The sequence below is a fragment of the Zeugodacus cucurbitae genome, chromosome 4, assembly GCF_028554725.1.
Source record: "Zeugodacus cucurbitae isolate PBARC_wt_2022May chromosome 4, idZeuCucr1.2, whole genome shotgun sequence".
NCBI lineage: Eukaryota > Metazoa > Arthropoda > Insecta > Diptera > Tephritidae > Zeugodacus > Zeugodacus cucurbitae.
Window position 1 is genome coordinate 11,839,135 of NC_071669.1, and position 21,465 is coordinate 11,860,599.

At 35.7% G+C, this 21,465-nt stretch overlaps 1 protein-coding gene across 1 annotated transcript in view; it reads right to left on the reverse strand.

Annotated features, from left to right (window-relative positions):
- Positions 1-7,854: 7,854 nt before the first annotated feature.
- Positions 7,855-21,465, reverse strand: part of LOC105209941 (frizzled) — a 165,906-nt gene continuing 152,295 nt past the window's right edge. The window contains exon 5 of the mRNA XM_011180615.3: positions 7,855-9,828. Within this exon, the coding sequence (XP_011178917.1) occupies positions 9,299-9,828 (530 nt within the window). The 3' untranslated portion in view covers positions 7,855-9,298. The remainder of the gene's footprint in view (positions 9,829-21,465) is intronic.

Sequence of the window (21,465 nt, forward strand, 5' to 3'; positions counted from 1 at the left end):
CTTCGCTCGCCATAGACAGCTAAAGACCACCCATTGTTCAGTCGACACCCGGAGGATATAACCACGAGGAATTTTGTTAAAATTCACGTCAAGCGCGGGTATCATAAACGATGACTCTACTACTTAGGGAATATGTGAAGGCACTCCATCTGGTATGGCCAAGGACTATAACTGGTCTATGCGTGGCCTGCAGGCCTACCAGACAAACTTAACCTAACCTAACCTATGATTCATTCTGAAGATCTGATATTCGATCATCAGTTTTTGGAATACCCGTGTTGAAGACCAGGGCCTTGTGCTTTGATATGGTAGGTTGTCAAGAAAGAAGTAAAGTTCGAAGGGTCTTCACTTTCGAGATCGAGCTCTGTATGCATAAAGCAAAAGCAAATTTTTTTAAGCCTCCCTTAAGCAAAAAATTTAACCCGTAATAAATTTCCAACATATTAGCAGCCAATACTCTCATTATACCCACTTAGCTCTACATTGAAAGATTTACGAGCACATTACGAAAATCATTTCCAAACACTTTAAGTGCCTTTAATTGCTTTTTCATTTGATGCGCTGCTAAATGGTCGCTGCTTCATTTCATACTATCGCAGACAGAGATTGTACAGTCAGTCAACAATTAATACTAAGAACGAGATGGAAAGTGGCAGAAGGCTTAGGGGCACATAAGGAGAAGCTTTAGTAAATACATACATACATGTGTTTGTATTTGTATACAATTGTAGGACTGACATTTACTCCTTTCTCCCACGTCGTACACCAAATCTACTAGCACACAAGCGTATCTAGATTTACTTGTCTTGTTGCTGTAGCAAATATCCTTGAGCCATTTTTGTGGCCAACAAATATTTTTGTTTGTGCTCGTTGTGTCCGCAATGCTTTTGCTTAATTGCATTTTGGGCGATTTCTGCCCGCTCCCGTGGCAAGTCTGCGCGCTTTTGTGCCTTTCACTTGTTTCATTTGCGATTTTTTTTTCAGTTTAGGGCTTTAGTCATTCTATGGTGCTATGTATTGGTATATAAATCTATATGTATGTGTGTACATATGTGTTTGTATTACTTTTGGCTTTTGTAATTTGTTGTGTCTTTCTCTGCTCAACAAACTTTGTCTGTCGCATTTTTGTTCTGTTTACTTTTTTCTTCTATTTAGCTGCTGGTTCATTTCACTTATTGTATTATTCGACCAAAAGCGCATTACTCGGGCTTAGAAGCTGCGCAAAAAATTCTATTTCGATAGTCGAACAATTCTTCTTTTTCTTTTGTTTGTTTTGTGTACAGCGAAAGTTTGCGCATTGAATTTTGTAGAGTAGAGCATAGCTGGGGGTACATTGTGACATACAAATAATTTAATACTGGGTTTTAGTACTTGAAATAACAATTTTAAGGTTCAATATGTATAAATGTTTTTTGCGATAAAATGAATTTAAATTTAAAAGCGAAAAATACATACGATTTACTTTTTCCATTTTCAGAGCTCAATTTGTAAATTTTTAAACCCAATGGAAATCTTAAAATCTCACTCTATATATCTAACCACACTTCACAACGATCTAAATCTCGATTAGAACCGATAGTATTGTATCATATTCGATTGGGTCGATTAGTATTATATAAAATAATGTTTATTAATGTAAAATTACTGTTTTGAGACAGCAATATATTAAGTATAACTAAGTGATGAGTCACAAGATGATATTACTGTAGACTATATGTATCTGAAAAAAGTTAAGACAGAAAACAATTTTGTGGAATGAAATCTTAGTCTTGCACTATATTTCCAACCTTATCATTGATATTAATTACTCATGAATTTCATTGAAGTTCTACTACCAAATAGTGGGTGCGACATGACGTATGAGCAACTCATTAAAAACTTTGCAGCTGAATTTGTAAAATTTACTCGAGTTTTAAAATATTAGGTTGGCAAATATCCTTTCCGCCTTTTTGTCATTTGAATTTCGCGGCTATGTATAAAGCGCCGCAGAGCTCTTATCTGGCAATAGTAAACATCTTTGAAAGGTTTTGAGATAATCTACAAAACCCACACTATGCATGATTAGTTTGGATTTTGCGTTCAACAGTTATAGACGTGTAAACATGGAGTTCACTAACGCCAAAAGACGCGTTATTTTAAAGTTTTCCTTCATTAAAGGCAAATCCGCTAGAGAAACGTTCCGTGAGATTAATGATGTTTTGGGGGATGGTACTCTATCACTTCGAACTGCGGAGGAATGGTTTCGACGATTCAGAGCGGGTGAAAGCGACACCATGGCCAGTAGCGCCGAGTGATTACATCCTTTTTCTGTCCATGACGAACGCCCTTGGTGGTGTAAAGCGGCTTTTGAAAAGTGACTGTCCGAGTTCTTCGCTAATGAGGAGGGGGGCTTCTACGGGGGGAGTATTATGAAGTTACCGTCGAGATGGAAGCAGATTATCGAACGAAACGCCACATATTTGAACTAAATCCGATCACTGTAACACTTTTTATAAAGCATTGAATAAAGAGCAAAAATAATAAAAACGATAACTTTAGATCGTAAAAGTATTTTTAAGCAAATTTGAATCAACTTATTAGTAGGTTCACCATCTACTTCAATTCTCAATGAGAAGCGATCTATTAAGTCGCTTAACCTACAAAGTACTCCATTCAAGCCATCAAAAGTCTGCAAAATTATTTTTCGTCCCACAAAAATAAGTAAGTAAGTAAGCATCACTAGAAATATTGGTCATTGCACTAAGTCTAAGCCTTAAGCAAATTACAAACTACGACGAGTTAAATTCATTAAACTTCAACGTGCAAATTTTTATTAAACTACAAATTGAAGTTAAGTATAATTAAGCCTAGTAATATAGTCAGCTTAACAGGCCGCACAAAAAGGTCCTGCCACAAAATGTAGCAACAAAGCAGCATAAAGCGACCGCAATGGCAGCGAGTGTAATACTCATAATAATATAAAGCCTGCGCAAATCACAAAATAGCCGTCTACTTTATGACCTTAATAATGGGTAAGAAAGGCAACAAACAGCCGCAGAAGGTGGCGAACAGACAGACATATAAATATATATGTACTTATATACACCTACAACGACAGAAATAACTACAAGTAACTTCATGTGGATTCTGCAAAGGCGAAAAGTAATGAAAAAGTGTAGAAAAGACACACTGGGAGGTAAATTTGAGGTAGACGATAGGAATCCTATGTGAAACCTATAAATATACATATGTATGTAACGGGTGATTTTTTTGAGGTTAGGATTTTCATGCATTAGTATTTGACAGATCACGTGGGATTTCAGACATGGTGTCAAAGAGAAAGATGCTCAGTATGCTTTGACATTTCATCATGAATGATGAAACGATCTGCCACAACGTCGAATTTTCAGTGAATGGGCCCTAGAAAAGTTGGCAGAAAATCCGCTTTTTTATCGACAAATTTTGTTCAGCGATGAGGCTCATTTCTGGTTGAATGGCTACGTAAATAAGCAAAATTGCCGCATTTGGGGTGAAGAGCAACCAGAAGCCGTTCAAGAACTGCCCATGCATCCCGAAAAATGCACTGTTTGGTGTGGTTTGTACGCTGGTGGAATCATTGGACCGTATTTTTTCAAAGATGCTGTTGGACGCAACGTTACGGTGAATGGCGATCGCTATCGTTCGATGCTAACAAACTTTTTGTTGCCAAAAATGGAAGAACTGAACTTGGTTGACATGTGGTTTCAACAAGATGGCGCTACATGCCACACAGCTCGCGATTCTATGGCCATTTTGAGGGAAAACTTCGGAGAACAATTCATCTCAAGAAATGGACCCGTAAGTTGGCCACCAAGATCATGCGATTTAACGCCTTTAGACTATTTTTTGTGGGGCTACGTCAAGTCTAAAGTCTACAGAAATAAGCCAGCAACTATTCCAGCTTTGGAAGACAACATTTCCGAAGAAATTCGGGCTATTCCGGCCGAAATGCTCGAAAAAGTTGCCCAAAATTGGACTTTCCGAATGGACCACCTAAGACGCAGCCGCGGTCAACATTTAAATGAAATTATCTTCAAAAAGTAAATGTCATGAACCAATCTAACGTTTCAAATAAAGAACCGATGAGATTTTGCAAATTTTATGCGTTTTTTTTTTTAAAAAGTTATCAAGCTCTTAAAAAATCACCCTTTACCTTGTTAACTAAGGATGTTGCAGAGTAGTGAGCACTCGCAGTCAAGAGAAGACTACCAACACAGAGCTTTTGAGCAGACACTCGGCAAACAGCTTCAAGGGTTGTCAAAGAGCCCAGCAGCTGCTTTGACCGCTAATCTGTTAGCTTATTTGATCATTGTTGCTGCTGTCTAAGCTTTCGTTGGTTTCTTCTACATAAATTGTAGAGGCGGCTGTTCGCCCTAAGATGCTATATATGTATGCAGTAAGATATATTTTTTCGTGGACTAAATGTAATACACATCTATACATATAATACCGCTCATGTATTTTTGTAATTGTGTAATTATGCTATTACATCGCTTTAATCCGTTAACTTTGGCTCAAGAGTTGTTGGTATTACTATTTCTCTGTATATGTGTCTATATATTGGAGTGATGGTAACTCCTGTCTGCAAAGTATTATTACATTATTTGTATGTGTAAAACCAAAAGTTTACTTCGTTTACCAACTAATAAGTACCGTTATATTGTAAAGTGTTTCTTCAAAAGGGCTACAAAGACCGATAGCAACAGCAAACGATGGTACATTTTTTCCCGCTCTTTTGACAGTTCTCTTCAGTAAGGTTTGACATTTCATCATGTAAAGATATACGATCCAACAACGAGTTGAAATTTTTAATTTTTCTACCAAAATTACGAGTGAGTGGCCTCAACTTTAAGAGCGCTAAGTCCGATTTATAATGAGGCTCATATCTGGCTTAATGTCAATAAGCAAAATATACTTTATGCATCCCGAAAAAATTTTGGTTAGGTGCTACTAATGGGTCGTCGACGTCATTGGATCGTACTTCCTCCGCGATGATTAAGACCGGCACGTTATTGTGAATGGAAATCGCTACCGCTCAATGTTTGGTGAACGTTTGTTTTTGCTTTTCATAACAAGTTGGTAAGTTTCATTAGCTGATTAATATTTTTCAGCAGCGTCATCTACCGTAAATCTAAATTTTATCAAAAAATTCAGCCAATCGCAGACAAAGAACGGTTTTTGACGCGGAGTTGCATTTCATTTGCAAGTCGATTAAAATTCAATAAAATTCATTAAAAAACAAGTAAGGAAGGGCTAAGTTCTGGTGTAACCGAACATTTTATACTCTCGCAATTTATTTATTTAACTTTATTTAAAACCTTAAAAACCTATGGTCCGATTTTGGGGCTGCCACACTATAAACATAGTATTTTTGCAAAGTTCTGCACCGATATCTTCACTAGTGCTTACTTTATATATTGTAAAGTAAACGATTCAGATAGTCTTCAAAGTTCTGGTATATAGAAAGTAAGCGTGGTCGTGAAGCGATTTGGCCTATTTTCCCAACATATCATTGGGATGTAAGGAAACTATTACAAACCAAGTTTCATTGAAGTCGGTCGAGTAGTTATTGAGATATGGTTTTTGACCCATAAGTGGGCGACGCCACGCCCATTTTCCATTTTGTAAAAAATATCAGTGCAGTTTCCTTCTGCCATTTCTTATGTAAAATTTGGTGTTTCTGACGTTAGGGAGTTAACCCACTTTTAGTAATTTTCAACCTAACCTTTGTGTGGGAGGTGGGCGTGGTTATTATCCGATTTCTTTCATTTTTGGACTGTATAAGGAAATAGCTAAAAGAAACGACTGCAGAAAGTTTGGTTTATATAGCTTTATTTGTTTGCGAGTTATATACAAAAAAACTATTTGGGGGCGGGGTCACGCCCACTTTTCCAAAAAAATTACATCCAAATGTGCCCCTTCCTAATGGGATCCTATGTTCCAAATTTCATTTTCATAACTTTATTTATGGCTTAGTTATGACACTGTATAGGTTTTCGGTTTCCACCATTTTGTGGGCGTGGCAGTGGACCGATGTTGCCCATTTTCGAAAGCAACAGGGTGCCAAGGAACATGTGTTCCAAGTTTCATTAAGATATCTTAATTTTTACTCAAGTTATCGCTTGCACGGGCAGACGGACGGACAGGCATCCGGATTTCAAATCTACTCGTCATCCTGATCATTTATGTATATATAACCCCATATCTAACTCTTATATTTCTTGGTGACACAAACAACCGTTATGTAAACAAAACTATTATACTCTGTGCAACAGGTTGCGAGAGTATAATAAATGAAGATTTTATATTGTATGGTAAATCGATCTTAATAAGTATTTTAATCGAACAGAGGTCGGTTAATTTATCAATTAGCTCCTGTCTAAAAACGCTATTATGCTATTTTAAATTTATTTAGATTAATCGAAGACAACTTTTAAATTGTTTTAAAATTTTCATTCATCTACTATATGTATAGTATTTTCACAGTTTTCAACAATTAGCTTCGCAATGTAAGTAGATAATATCTATTTGGATTAATTCTTCATATTTGTACAACATAGAAGCTCTACGACCCTCTGGAGTTCACTTATACTATAAAAATCTTTGCTTTACACTCCGTTTCGTTTTACATTTCATTCGAATGAATCGATTCCTTTCCTGCCTTCAGAAGTGATCGTAAAGAATGCTCCCTCTGGATTATATTCAAGAGTTTAAGTGACATTTTTAGAAGACCTGAAGCAAAAGGATTTTTGACATGAGCATTCGGTTAATTTACGTAGCATAGTATATGATTCAATATCTCAGTAATTCGATGAAGAATTGTATGTTCACTGTATGGAGGATGTCAGAGTGCTATTTATCATAGAAAAATTATAAAAATTAAACACATTTCATTTTCAGCCTTTAACAATACAATTATTTTATTTATTCATTTTCATTTGCTTAACATTATATATTTATGTATATGTATAATACAATAAAGTTAGTTAAATGTTGTATAGTTTATTACCAAAAAATTGGATTCATTTAAGACAAAATGAAATATTGAAGAATTTAAGTGAAATTGTATGAATTATATCAAATGAAACCTTAATTTATTTTTTTATTAAAGGAAAAGACAGGGGTAATTTTAATTTTTTTTTTGATTTTGAAGTAGTTTTGAAAATTTCAAAAAAAAAAATTTGGATAAAAAAAGATTCTGCAAAAACCGCAAAATTGTATTAAAATCAATGAAATTTTGTTTATGAAATAATTTAAATAATTTCATATTTTTTTTTTTTTTAATCAAATTTTGTCTGAAAATGTATTCCCAAAATTTTCATTGTGAAACTAACAAATGTATAAATATTGTTTTTAAATAAATTTAAATTGTATTAATTTATAAATATCGTTTATCAATTGTGCCTGTTGTTGAAAGAAGTGTTAATTTTAATATTTTCAAATTTAGTAAATATGATTTCTTTACAAATATTTTGAGCGAGGAAAACTTAAAATTATGACTACAACGTCACTGCTGCAAAAATCAATTGAATTTTCATTTTTATACAACAAATTATTATTTTTTACATGCTATTATTTTATTTTTTATTAATTTGTAGTATTATTTAATTTTTAATTTTTTTTTGCCCTTAAATTTTAACATGCAAGCTTATTTGTTAAAGAGAAAAATATTTTAAACTAGTTTTCTTATCTTTTACTTTTTTATTATTTTGTCCCAGCTTAAGTCTAGTATAACAAAACATTTGTTCTTAAATATATTTTTAAATATTTAGCACATGGAGGACGTTTCGCTTAAGGTTTCTTTGTTGTAGTGGAAAGTCAGTTGTAGTTTTTCAGTTTTCTTAAATTTTAATTTTCGAGTTTTTAGGTTCAATTTTGAAGAGAAGGCAGTTAAGAGATTTTTGAAAATGATAAAAAAAATTAGAGAAACATTAAGCAAAGTGAAACATTAGAGTTTACTGATTCACCTTTTTGCTGTCTAGTGAGCGGACCATAATTTCTGCTCCAACGGAGTAGGTTTTGAAAATAAAGCGTTATTGGAAGGAAGGTTCGAAAATATATACAATATATAAATCATCTTGGTCCAAAGAAGTTTTGATCTCCAGTAGTATATAGTTAGTCAAAATTAACAATATTTATGAACTTGTGGAACAAATTTTTTTTTGTAATATCTGACAAATGTAGAGACCTACAACCTTTCAGTCCACTTTAAAGACAACAAAGCTTTATCCCCAGTAGTATATCATTAGTCAAAATTAAGAATATTTATGAACTTGTGAAACAACGCTATTTAGGTGTTATCTGACATATGGAGCGACGTAAAAATTTTGTGCCCGCTTTGAAAAGTTTATTGACCTCGAGAAACAAAACAACTAAGCTTTCAAACACTGTGGCATATATTTTACGAAAGCAATAACATTTATGAACTTGTGAAACACAGTTCATTTTGTGTAATATCTCTGATGAAAATACCCAAAACTTTTGAATCAGCTTTGAAGAGTCTATTGACCTTTATGATCTTGATTTTTATATTTTGAACTCCTCTACTGCCTCCTCTATCTACTCATGACATAATAATTTAACTGTCTACATCTTTACAACTATCTTTAGGGCACATGTAAAGCTTTTACAACTACAAACTAAAGATCTGCACTTAATTTTTTACACTCTTAATTCAAATTAAATTATATAATAATAGTAGTAATACGTACAATTGAAGCACTTAGACACGAAAATTGGACTTAATAATTAATTTTGATTATTTTTTCTTTTATAAAATTTGGGAATCGCTGAGCTTTTTAACACGCTGTACTTTTTTTTAACATTTGCACTCAAAAGTTTCAATAAAATGGCTCAATTACATTACACACAAAAACACTCACTCAAATAATGAGTAAACTTAGCGCACACTTATATAAATAACACTCATAAATACAGTTTCAAGGACAATACAATTAATTTCAACTACACACACATTCATAAGCAGTAAGAGGAATAATCTCATTTCTTAAGGAATTTTATAGACGCACATAACCTAACATTTTGGCTTTCACTCAAAAATTTGAGTGTAATTAAGCTATTGAGCAGTATGCATTTTCAGTTTTTTCTGAAATAGTAAAAAAAAATACAATAAAAATAAAAACTCAAAATTTTCACTCGCAAAATACACTCACTCAGAAACTACACTCATTCACACAAAAAGCCACAACTTCAAAGAAAAGCACTCAAACATTAACATTTACATACCTTAATATTAATCTTCTTCACTATAATAATTAAACTAAACATAGGCCTGAGCACGCGTACGTGGGTCCTTCCCCTGCAGCCGCTCGACGAAATTACGCCAACTGACCATCGTCTTACCCGAGTACAGCCACACGCTCGATGTGACGCCCACCAACATTGAACACAAATATTTGGCCATATAAATCTGGAAGATGGGCCTTGACTCCAAACCATCCTGACGCATCTGTGGACATGGTATGGAGAAGGGCTTGCAGATATCGCGATGCCATTGTATCATCCATTCGTCGAAATTGTAATATTCATAGAAGAGACAGCCGAGAAAACCGAGCGCTGGCAATATGAAGAGACCCGAGAAGAAACCGATACGCATCATGAGACGTTCCAATTTATCCGTACGCTTGCCATCTGTCTTCATAACGGTACGTATGCGAAAGAGCGATACAAAGCCGGCGAGTAGAAAGAGTGCGCCGATCGAGAGATAAATGCAAAGCGGTAGTATGAGGAAGACGCCGAGTGAGTGTGTATCCAGTTGACCGACGAAACAAACGCCGGAGAGTATGTCGCCTGGAAAGAGAGAATTTTGAGAAATGATAAATGAAATGTTGTAGGAAATAATAATAAATGGGCTACAGTGGTCTAAAGTTCTACAATTTACATTAATCCATATATTTTTAGAGGCTAGATCGGTTTCGACTAAGTAGGAACATGATTTGTAACCGAAACTCTAGTTGAACTCTCTCTAAATGGCCCTGAATAACCAAAATAGAGTCAGAAAGGCTATACAAGAAAGTTCTTATTCAAGTTCATGCATTTCCGTCAACTATCTCAGATTATTATTGTATATATATATCCCTGAGGTTTTCTGTAAATGACTACAGTCTCTAAAACAAAGTCTGTATCGGTTTTAGGATCCAGAGCGACCTTTTCTTTAAGGGAGTTTCGTCATCTATAATACGAGCTTGTATTTTTAAGGTTAACCCGAGCCCGATAGAAGTGTTCGAACATTCCCACAGAGTTTCTTAATGAAATGTTTCATTCAGCGCTTAACATAATTATAATTTATTTTAGAGATCTCAAAACAGCGGAGTTCTCTCCAAATTTCCTTCATAACCATAAGGTATATATATTTTTGTATTGATGCCACTGCAACGAGAAAAACCAAGGCAAAAGTCAAGTATTGACATTGTCAAGAATGCTTTGACGCCTTCAAGTTGGAAGCTACAGCATAGAGAGGTCGCGGAAAGCCGCGCGTCAATGCGTGAACTGACTATATTTGTGTATTTAAGATGACGTTGTTGCTGCAAGCGATTTGTTGGCGAGAGATAAAAGTTTTATTGCATCTGTAGATTTTGTTTTTTATAAGTTGCGTCTTCTTGTTTGTTTAAGAGGTGACAGCGTAGTATTTGATGGCGACAGCCGCAGTTGCTGATAGGCCAACCGTATGAGTGACAATCGAGCGTTGAATGAATGCACATTGAAGCGCTGTGATGACTTGACTTCGTGCACGCAACTGACAGTTTGAAGCGGCGTTATTATGGTTATATACGACAAAAATGGTGTGACATACACGAGTGAGATGTGATGACGCATTATAAGAATTTAAAATCTTGATTCTGTAGAAAATGTTATCAAAGAAGAATTATATAGCTTAGAGTTGGAAAAATATTTGCAATCGAAGTATTTGTCATCTCCCTTCTTTGGATCGACTATACTTTCTGAGAAACATAGCATCGAGAATATTGGGAAAGATAAAGTTTCGAAAGGTTTAAAGATTTACAACATAGAAAATATGAAATCACGTTCGAGCAAACGATGATATGAAATAGTTTCTCATTGCGGAAGACGCGAAGGTCGTAAAAAGGTATCTATAGAGCTCACGTAGAGAATCCAGAATATATCAGTGGTATCCCATCGCCCAGGAGATAGGAGATAGATAGGATAGTTAGTCACCACACAACGCCAAAAAACCTGGTCAGATGCTTCTACCATCTACTGCGAACAACTGGATCGCTTAAAGCAGGCGATCGACCAAAAACGTCCAGAATTGGCCAACAGAAAGGGGGTAGTGTTCCACCAGGACATCGCCACACACTTCGTTGATGACTCGTCAGAAGCTACGGGAGCTCGGATGGGAGAATTTCGCATCCACCATATAGCCCGGTCATAGCGCCAAGAGATTACCACCTGTCCCTGTCCATGGCGAACGCCCTTGGTGGTGTAAAGTTGAACTCAAAAGAGGATTGTCAAAAGTGGCTATCCGAGTTCTTCACAAATAAGGTTGGTGCTTCTACGAGGGGAGGTATTATCGAACGAAACGGCGCATATTTGAACTAAATCCGATCAATGCAACACTTTTTATAAAGCATTGAATAAAGAGCAAGAAAGCGAAAGGGTGATATTTGTCATTCGAAATTTCCGATTGTTAAGCTCAAGATTCTACGATACAACAAATGTTTTCGAGAGTACTCTTCTAACTAACCCTAGTAGAAGAAGAAGAAGGTTAAATTTGAGGAACAGAATAATATATTGCTTAAAAAAGTTTGAGTGTTGCTAACCCCTGTATTCTAATTTTATTAATTTCTCAAGATTCGATCGGAAAAGGTTTATGTTAATCAAACCATAAATCAGCGATCCGACTCAGGAATAGAATATAGTATAAGATTGAATATCATTATTCTTGTTTATACATCAAGTATTTTATAGTGCAAAAAATTTTTATTTTAAATCCTCATATATTGTTTCGAGCCTATCACACATCACAAATCTACTAAAATTTCTGCAATTTCGATGACTGAAGACTTCAGAACCTAGGTGTTTCATCCTTAGTTCATCGAAAGCAAGAAAAGTTTATTTACTTTCTTAAGTGGCCTGCACTATTTTTATATAAAATTTCGTCTTAGCTTGACATTTTTAGTCCACTTTCAGTAACATAATTTTCAAAATTCATTTTAATTTTTTGAATTCTCCAGAATTGACTCCCTAAACTGTAGATTTAAAATAAAATGAAGCTATAAAATATTATACTTTCTCGACTCCACTCAAATCAACATTGATAACAACCACCACAGTCGGTCACAAACGCCGCCAGTACTACTATTTATCCAATGTGTTAAAGCAAATATTTACTTTCACTCGAAATGGAGCATTTACATAGCATAGCATAAGCATAATAACAGTGCATAAATATCACAGGAGAAGCACTGTGCATCGTACGAAGCTCCCTTGCGCCATGTAATATCATTCATATGGTTATTGTTGCCATTGAAGAATTTTATTTGTATTTACCAACTAACAGAGCCACAAATATATATTGCACAGTATTCATTATGTGTCTTATTTGCTTAATATAAAGTAATATTTATTTAGTTGATATGTTGCTGCTTACACAGTAAATTTCAAACTATAAATTTACAGCGCTGACTGCTTGGCACTCGAGTCTCTCGCTCTGTGTTGTCGTGGCGCAAATAAATATTTACTTAACTGTCAACGTTATCAGTGAAGCACTCGATATCCAACACTTCAAATGTGACAATTCAACTGTCAGGCAAATAAATATGTGCGCAAGCCTAATGACACAAGCCAATTGCTGGAATATATGTATGCAAGGCATACGAGTATAATGTACGGTAACATCGTGCCACACTAAGAACAACAGCGCAACAAGCATGACAAGCCACACTTCAGAAGGAGTTGTCACTAACGCGCCACATTTAACGCTTGTCAATTTTGACATGCGTTCAACGTGTTCCTACACTCCACTTGTGCGTCAAATGCAATTGGCAGCTATTTTGCTTAGTTTGGCTTAGAATTTGCCACTGTTGTGGGCTTTGTATAAAGCTCTGGAAGCTAAGTAAAGAGGAAGACTTCTAATAAGCATGAACACTTTCAATTACTACTATTATGTCATCATCTTCGCTACATTTTCTGAATCAGTATCAAAGAAGATTCACTTCAAACTCATCAGTATGAATTCAGTTGAGTAACAGTTTTTGGACTTTTAAAGTGGAATGAAGAATTTCGATATATTTTCGAAGTTGTGACTCGACATTCTCTGAAGATATTCCTCCATAGTTGAAAAAATAATTTTCGTTATTTCTACTCGGATCATCTTGTATAATGTACAAACAGTTCATAAAAAGTCGAACGCCGCCAAGTCCCAACACTGAGATCACGACAGTAGGGTAAGCTAATGAATTGAAACTATAGATCGTCATAAACATGCGAATACCGTTACGTACAAATTGTAATAAAACGTTTTGAGATTCCCTTTATTAATCAGCAAGTTTCCTTATACCTTGCTAGCCAATAAGTAAGATTTAAATCTGGTATATTATGGCTTTGCCTACATCAAATTGATCTACAAATCAGGAGTTTTGTACTAGACGGTCAGTTATTTACCAGTCTGATTCATGAGTTCCAACAAAAAGTAGCAACCTAGATCTCAACATGTATTCAGCTTTTTTCTTAATAGTTTCACTGCTTTCAGCGTTACATAGACCTATTAGGTACTGAATGACAACTATTACCTTAATGATGTAGCTAACATTTCAATTTCTTAATTATAATCATTTTCTAATTGCTTTTAGATTTTCATAGAAAAATTTTACTTATAATATCTTACTTTCCTTTACTATTATCATTGTTTTGAACTTACAGTCCAATTAGCTCAAAACTTCTCAAAGACAGTTCTTAATCTTCAATCTTACTTATCATTGTCTTCAATCTTGGAAAACAGCATTCTCAACTGTTCACCTTTTTGTCTAATGCCTGATTTTTCTCATTCTTATAAAACATTTTTTGTCATTAACTACTTTCTCCTCGGCTAATTGCTTCATCAGCAGCTTTCTTTGTCTGCTAAAGTAGCCACTAGTCCGGTTTAAATACCGGTATGTTGACATATTAATTACCAAAAAATTCTCGGACCATCAGTGTCACTTCAGAATGTTTAGTTATGCAGTTAATGAGTTAAACCAACATCAAGTGAAATTTCTTACTCAGGCATACAACTGGTTAGCGTCATCAAAGGCAGTAGTACCGACAATTAATGAGACTAATTACCAGTTAAATATGAGTATTTTGCTGTAAACGCAGCTTTGAAGATGGTCATAAGTAGTTATATACATATACATTACAAAAGAAAAGAAATTTGGAAGAAAGTTTACATTTCAAGAAATCTTGATTATATAAGATAACATATTCAGATTATGTTTTATTTAAAAGATTTCTTATGAATTATTTGAAAATTTTGAGGGTGAGGGTCTTGTTTAAACTGTAAGCTCGAGATATTTATGATAAATTCTTCTTCTTGACTGGCTTAGACACCACTTACGCGGTTATATAATAGCTATGATAAATTCCCTTTATATAAATACCGTTAAACAATATGGGTATAGAACCTTAATACCATGGAAATAATTGTCGATTGTTTATACCTTGATAATTCTGTGCGATAGCATTTTAGGGGATTGGTATTTATGGTGCTTTCATTAAGATCATGTAGGATACGAACTGACGGAACTTTCACTACAATGAATTGTCGTTCTTTCGACATCATAATCGTGGAGAACAGTATTATAATACGGAATTCGATATCACTGGTATCAACACATTCAATCTCCTACGGAAAGAGAGCGTTCGAGATACAAAACTTCTCATGTCAAATTTGTCAATGAAGTGACTACTTTACTCGACTGTATTTGCCCTCGTAATTTTTATGGAGTGTTCTTCTAGAAGATCTCAACTCTCATTTTCCGATCAGATATACACTAGTTTAAAACATATTACGTCTGTATAGTTTAATTTATATTCTCAGAAACAACTTTGCTTTGGACCAGCTTTCTAGAAAATGGATATGAGTCGAATGGTTTTCTAATTGATTCTATAACATTTCGATAAATTCTAGATCGATCTTTTATTGTATGACCAGGTCGAGATAATTACAAAAGGGACCAATAGGGTTTCACAATTTCCTGAAAATAGTATATCGTTGTACTCGTTAGGGTACAGAAAAAATTATGTTTCTTTTTTAACCTAGTGAATACAATGGGATCGAATGGGTTTTCTGTACCCAAGCGAGTACAATGGGAGTGAATGGATTAAGACGGCCGGTCTAAATATCTCGTACCAATGTGACTTCAGTTGCTATCTCAACAAATATTGGAGGAACGAGCAGTTCTTTTAGCTATGTTATCATTATGCGGGCTATTACAACAACTATCTAGAGCAAATATAAACAAACTGTTCATTCCAATTAAGTTTCCTGACTCTTCTTTAATATAATCTTTTCGCACTCTACTAGAGTATCAAATCTGCATTGTGTAATACTCCTCGTAATATCTACTTGTTCGCTATAACATTTTACGATCGCGCAAAATAATCTTGGAAAGCGATAATAAAAACTTAAATGTATTCTTTGAAATGCTTAAATGGCAAAATAAAATTTTACAATAGTAGATCGCAACAGCAAGCAGTGTTGTAAAGTGACAGTGATGGCAAAGTGAGTGTAATGCAAAAAAATTGTAGACATAAAAAACTACTTGCTCAGCACTGTTGAAGACAAGGAAATAAAGTGACTTAAGCGGTAGCTTTGGATTACAAACTCAAAATGAATGTGAAAATATTACGAAACCGAGAGTTTTATGTGAGATTTTTTATGAGATTTTCACATATTTTTTATTGCTGATAATTGCTGGACTACAAGCCAGCTTTTGCGGGTTTATGGCCGGAGGCAAAAGTGGTGGCACTAAAGTTGTACTTGTTATATATTTTATTATATTTTAATTTTTCGCTGCCTTTTATGAAATGAAGAACGTGCATTTCGCATTCCGTCTGCAGGCATACATGTGAAATTAAAAGAAATAATAAATGCGCGCAACAGTTTCACAGCCAGTGGTGTGGTGTGTCTTTAAGATGAAACACGAAATCTCTGGGGAAACTGACAAACGACTAATGACTGCTTACAAAATCAGCTGAATGCGAAACTAAGTTTCTGCCGCCGAGTGAATACTACAATAATAAAAAAAGAACACAATTTGCCAACGCCGTTGCAAGTTGTACTTAAAGAGCGCGCAATAACATGACATTAAAGCGCGCTTAGTTCATAGTACGGCTGCTGCTGGCCACAGTATGGACACAATAGCGACTGTCATGATTTATAAATAAATCTATAAGTATGACTGTTTGTATGTACTTTCAACTGTGTGGCAACATTTCACAGCGGCGACTCAATCGATTCGCATGCAACACAATATTGTCGACTGCCATGAAGTAGCCGTAGTAGTAGAAGAAGACATTTGAGATTTCCATTGTGTTGCCATGAAGAATGCGTCAATGTACCAATAACAATAACAACAAAGTGCATTGTGTAAGATATGCAACAGAACCGGTATAGTGCGCTTACAATGGAGCTTCTTACATGCAACTAACTAATAAATAGGAATGGATTCCCAGTAGTATTCGGACTAAGTTAGAATTTTGCAAGAGCAACGTGAAGAGTTGGGGGAATGCGTTTGAAAGCAATGAATGCTTGCGAAAGTAAAAATGAAAAATTATTTCCTGATATTTTGTAATGAAGAAGCCGAAGAATATCAACAATATCTTTTGTACGATTTAGTGCGCCATCTAACGGAATACTGTAATATTTACTCGTGTGAAGTTCGGCTGAAGCGATATAACAACGTAAAGATCTTTCTTGGATCTACGTGGTATCTTGCGACCTAACACACGCCAAGCTTTTACACATAAAATATATAAAAAAATATATGTTCGATACTTCGATTTATCTGGAAGCCCTAAAACTGATTCTTAATTAAAACTGAACTGAAAAAGAAGAACTTGAGATATGCCCTCTTTAAATTTTTAATTCTGTCAAAGCCCAATTTTCAAGAAATTATTATGTTTTGAGGTCTTCCAGATCGGTGAATGCAATGCCAGGTTCGGAACCTTGTTGTTTTTCTGGAGAAGAACGTTAGTATTAAGTTGACAACTGCTATGATGATTTTATGATTAAGAAATATTCACTAACCGATGCAAAGACAGACGAAAATAGTGGGTGAGGTTTTAGTTTTCGAATAGAGAGAGATCAAGATGAATGATTATTCGACTTGATTAGGTAAATAGGTTAGGTTAGGTTATACTGGTAGGCCAATACGCCACACATAGACTAGTTTGGTTCTTTGCGATACCAAATGGAGTGCCGTCACGTTGTCCAAGAGGAGTAGTCATCCTTTAGGATATCTGCACTTGACGCGAATTTTAAAATTTTTTGTGGCTTCACATTCGATACCTCTTCTAGAGTCTCATATTGTGAGGACCCTAATTAGCGAAGACGTTGCCTTGACAATGCAGGGCAAGTGCACAGGAGCTGTTTCATTGTTTCTATTGCACCTTGCTTCTGACATTTCCTGCAGTTATCTCGATCCCTAAGTCCCATTTTGTAGGCATGTGCCGTGTCCAACGAGTTAAGATTTTTCTTGTCATGCCCCTGCCCAGGTCATCGGGCATGGGTTTGCCAATGTCGGTCGCGTTTCCGGATGACAGTTTTACACCGTTCTTGGCAATTACGTCCGCAATCTCGTTGCCTTCGATGCCTTTATGTCCTGGCACCCAGTAGAAGTGAAGACATGTGTTCCTAAAAACTTTCTCCACTGCCACCGTGGTATCCAAAACACTTTTGGCCGAAATGCAAATCGAGGTTGTTGCCTTGATTGCTGCTTGACTGTCTACATAGATATTGACTTTGGAGTAGCCGGCTGCTGTATTGAGGGCTAGCTCTGCGGCTCTCCCAATAGCAAACACCTCCGCTTGAAAAATACTGTAGTGGTGTAGTGGTTAAAAGGCTGCCTTACAACTAACTACGGGCAGTATAACTAAATAAATTTTATATTTTAATTGAATAGAACCAACCAAGGACCCAGAGGACATTCTCCTCATTACCGGGTACTGGTGAAATATGGATGACTGACTTCTATTGATTTTGATTGGAAGAGGACATCCTCAACTCAGAAACCAGATAATCAGAGAATTTGCGGGTTATTCTCGTCACTAAGGTTATACTCTAAAACTCATTTTCGAGTCTTTTACAATCTCGAATATAGTAATTTCGAGAAGACCTCGAAGTTAAACCGGTTTTATTCGAGTGATTCATTGAAATGGAGATCTATCTTTTGAGCGAAAATTCAAAGAATAGTTTACATTATTTCAGTCTTTTCAAGATTTATATTTTGCACTTGGACAGTTGGCGGATCGTCGAAATATATGCAATGTGCTATAAGTCTATAGTATTAGCAAGAGTTTTACTTACACGATTGAAGTAAAAAGTTTAGAAAAAACAATACCAATTGTAATTTTATTATTTCGAATCCAATTAATCATACGATTCTCCTTTCTACCAGATTAAATGCAAATTTTTGATTGAATCTACATTGAAACCCCAAAGACACCTGCTCTTTTTCACATGAGACAGTAAATATACGAATATGACAAATGCAGAGGAGAGTTATTTTTAGAAGAAGGACACAGAAAAGCAAAGAAAAAAGAAACGGATGAAGAATACTGATATATACATATATACACATGATATTATATAAAACTAAATAAAAATCAATTTCAAATGAAATTCTCCTTTCAGTATACAGCAGACATTGCAACAATCAAGCAATTGATGAGCCAACAGTGCCAACCATGCGATAAACCATGCAACCAGTTAGCCAGCTACCATGCAACAAACTCTGGCGCATCATGCGGCCAGCAAAGCCAGTTAAGGTTGGCGAAAAACTCGTTATAGACATTTTGAATTGGAATTGAAGAGATAAAAGTGGATGATAGACGTCGTCGTGGTCGTTGGTTGGCGCGCTGAATGTGGCAGGGATGAGCACAAAAGACAGGATTGTATGGCTGGGTGGGCGGAAGGAAGTGTAAGCGGATGCATGCAACTGTCGGATACACACACATACACACATCGATGCAGCTGGCTGACAGTTGACGCTGCGTTGGCTTTTGTGACAATTGCATTGCGCGCAGCAGGCGGCTGTCAACTGGCGAGTAGTGCAGCCAGGACACAGTGCGACAGTGGCAAGCAACAACAAAGAGGATAAAGTCTAAATGCTGCTCTTATTTTGTGGTCAAAGACACTGCAACACACACACACACACACACTGTGAGGTGATTGCAGGCAGTTGCTGCAACTATCGGCGCAAAACTTGCCACATGCGCAAGCGCAAGCAGGAATGCATGACAATTGATTGTTGCATGCTTATGCAAACACACACACATATAAGTATAATTTGTGTATTTATGTTTTGTATGCAACACTATTGTATTTATGTGGCACTCAGTTTGCCATTCGCATTTGGCGGTGGCATAAAGAATGCGTGCTGCAATGTTGCAACACTGCTTGTTTGCAAGTTTACTGCTGGTTCGCGCATTGTAAGCGCAATAGCGGCATTAACTACGGTAGCAACAACAACAAATTGCAATGACATTGTGGCTGTCAGTCGTTGCATTATAGTTGTATGTAGCAGGCATTCTTGCTGCGAGCGCCTGCCTAAAATGCCTAGAACAGGCTGTAAAGTAGTCTGCTTGCCACTGTTTTTCAATTATGGCCATTGTGTTGGTTTTGTTTTTGTTGCCACACTGCGATTTTCGCTTTCTATTACATGCTCATTTCGCCATTGTTTGTTAGATTTTAGTTCGCTGTTGATGTAGTGCCGACAGGCGAGTTGCCATTTTCGGTTTAAATCATCTCAAAAGGGTTAAAGGAGCACACATGTGAAGGATAATAGATATAGATGTGTGAGTAGTTGTTCAGTTGCTAGGTTTAAATCGTAATCAAATTCGTCATAAATAAAATTCTGTCAACCCTCCTGTGTTGTGCGTATTTAGACATTTTTCAATAAAATTTTCATTCCTAGTCACCTCCAAAGGAATAATCGATTCTTCTGAAGAGCGGAATTTCCCTCGAAGGCTTATCATTATCTGCTATGGACCGATATATAAGACTCTTGTTACAGCTATAGACTTTCTACCTCGTAACAACTCCAAATTCAGCAAAGTTCGGGAGTTTAATTCCTTTTTTGTATCAAACGACTTCAAATTATATTATATATATGCTGTTAAAAGATACTCCGTACCTTAATGGCCACCTTCGGTATCAAAAAGAAAACCTCAGAAAGGCTCTTCGTAACATCAAAATCGTCGTATGAATTATTAGTTCATAATGTTAAAGCTGTCTTCTGTCTCGAAACCCACAGAAACGCCTACAGATACAGATTGAGAAATAGAGGCCTTTCTCCAAGAAATAAATTCCATACATATCACAGAACTTAAGCTAAATGAATGACGCAGTAAAACAGACAATAACAACGTTCGATCCTAAGAGTTTCTATAAGCTCCCGGCTTCTGAAAAATTTCAAGATAGCGCCAGATCGGATGAGTAGTTTGCTTTGAGTATATGTGGTTTTAAGATAGTTCGACGAATTATATAATAACTCAAGCTATACCGGCTCCCGGACGCTATTGTAAAAATTGTCTGGAGGAATGCGTCTTCTCTGCTATCCAAATTTCGTTAGATTGATGTTGCATCATATTGGAAGATTATACCTTCGACAAAATGGACGAATCGGTATTAACTTTTCAGCCATATCCAGATGCTTTGGCATCACAAAGGACCGGTCTTTCTAGTGTTCAAAGGGATCCCCGTAACTTCAGTAGATCCCATCGCGGTATTGAGCTGGTATAAGATATTTATGAGAAATATCTTGCAAACAGAATTTTTACGACAATTCTAGTAGTTCAGTAATATAGAACTTGAGATGTCCAAAATAAATCCTGGCAGATCATTCGATTATTACCTAAACTTAACTTCACCTATACTTCAGTATTTTATTGGATCTTTACAAAAAAAAATAATATGTTACACATTCCTTGAGGTTCTTTTTCTGGCTTTGCCATATATGTAGCTTTCAGAGCTATAAAAGGTCAAGGTTTAAGGCATTATCTGATAATTTAAAGAAGTAATAAGAAACTTTCGCAGAATAGATCGAAAAAAAAACAAGTAAGGAAGGGCTAAGTTCGGGTGTCACTATTAGTTATATGAGTTTTTGGCACGGAGACATATTATTAGAAGAAACATATTCCCTCTGAATTTCTTCAAAATATCTGAGAGGTTTACCTATATTTTCGGTAAAAAATTTGTTAGAAGCA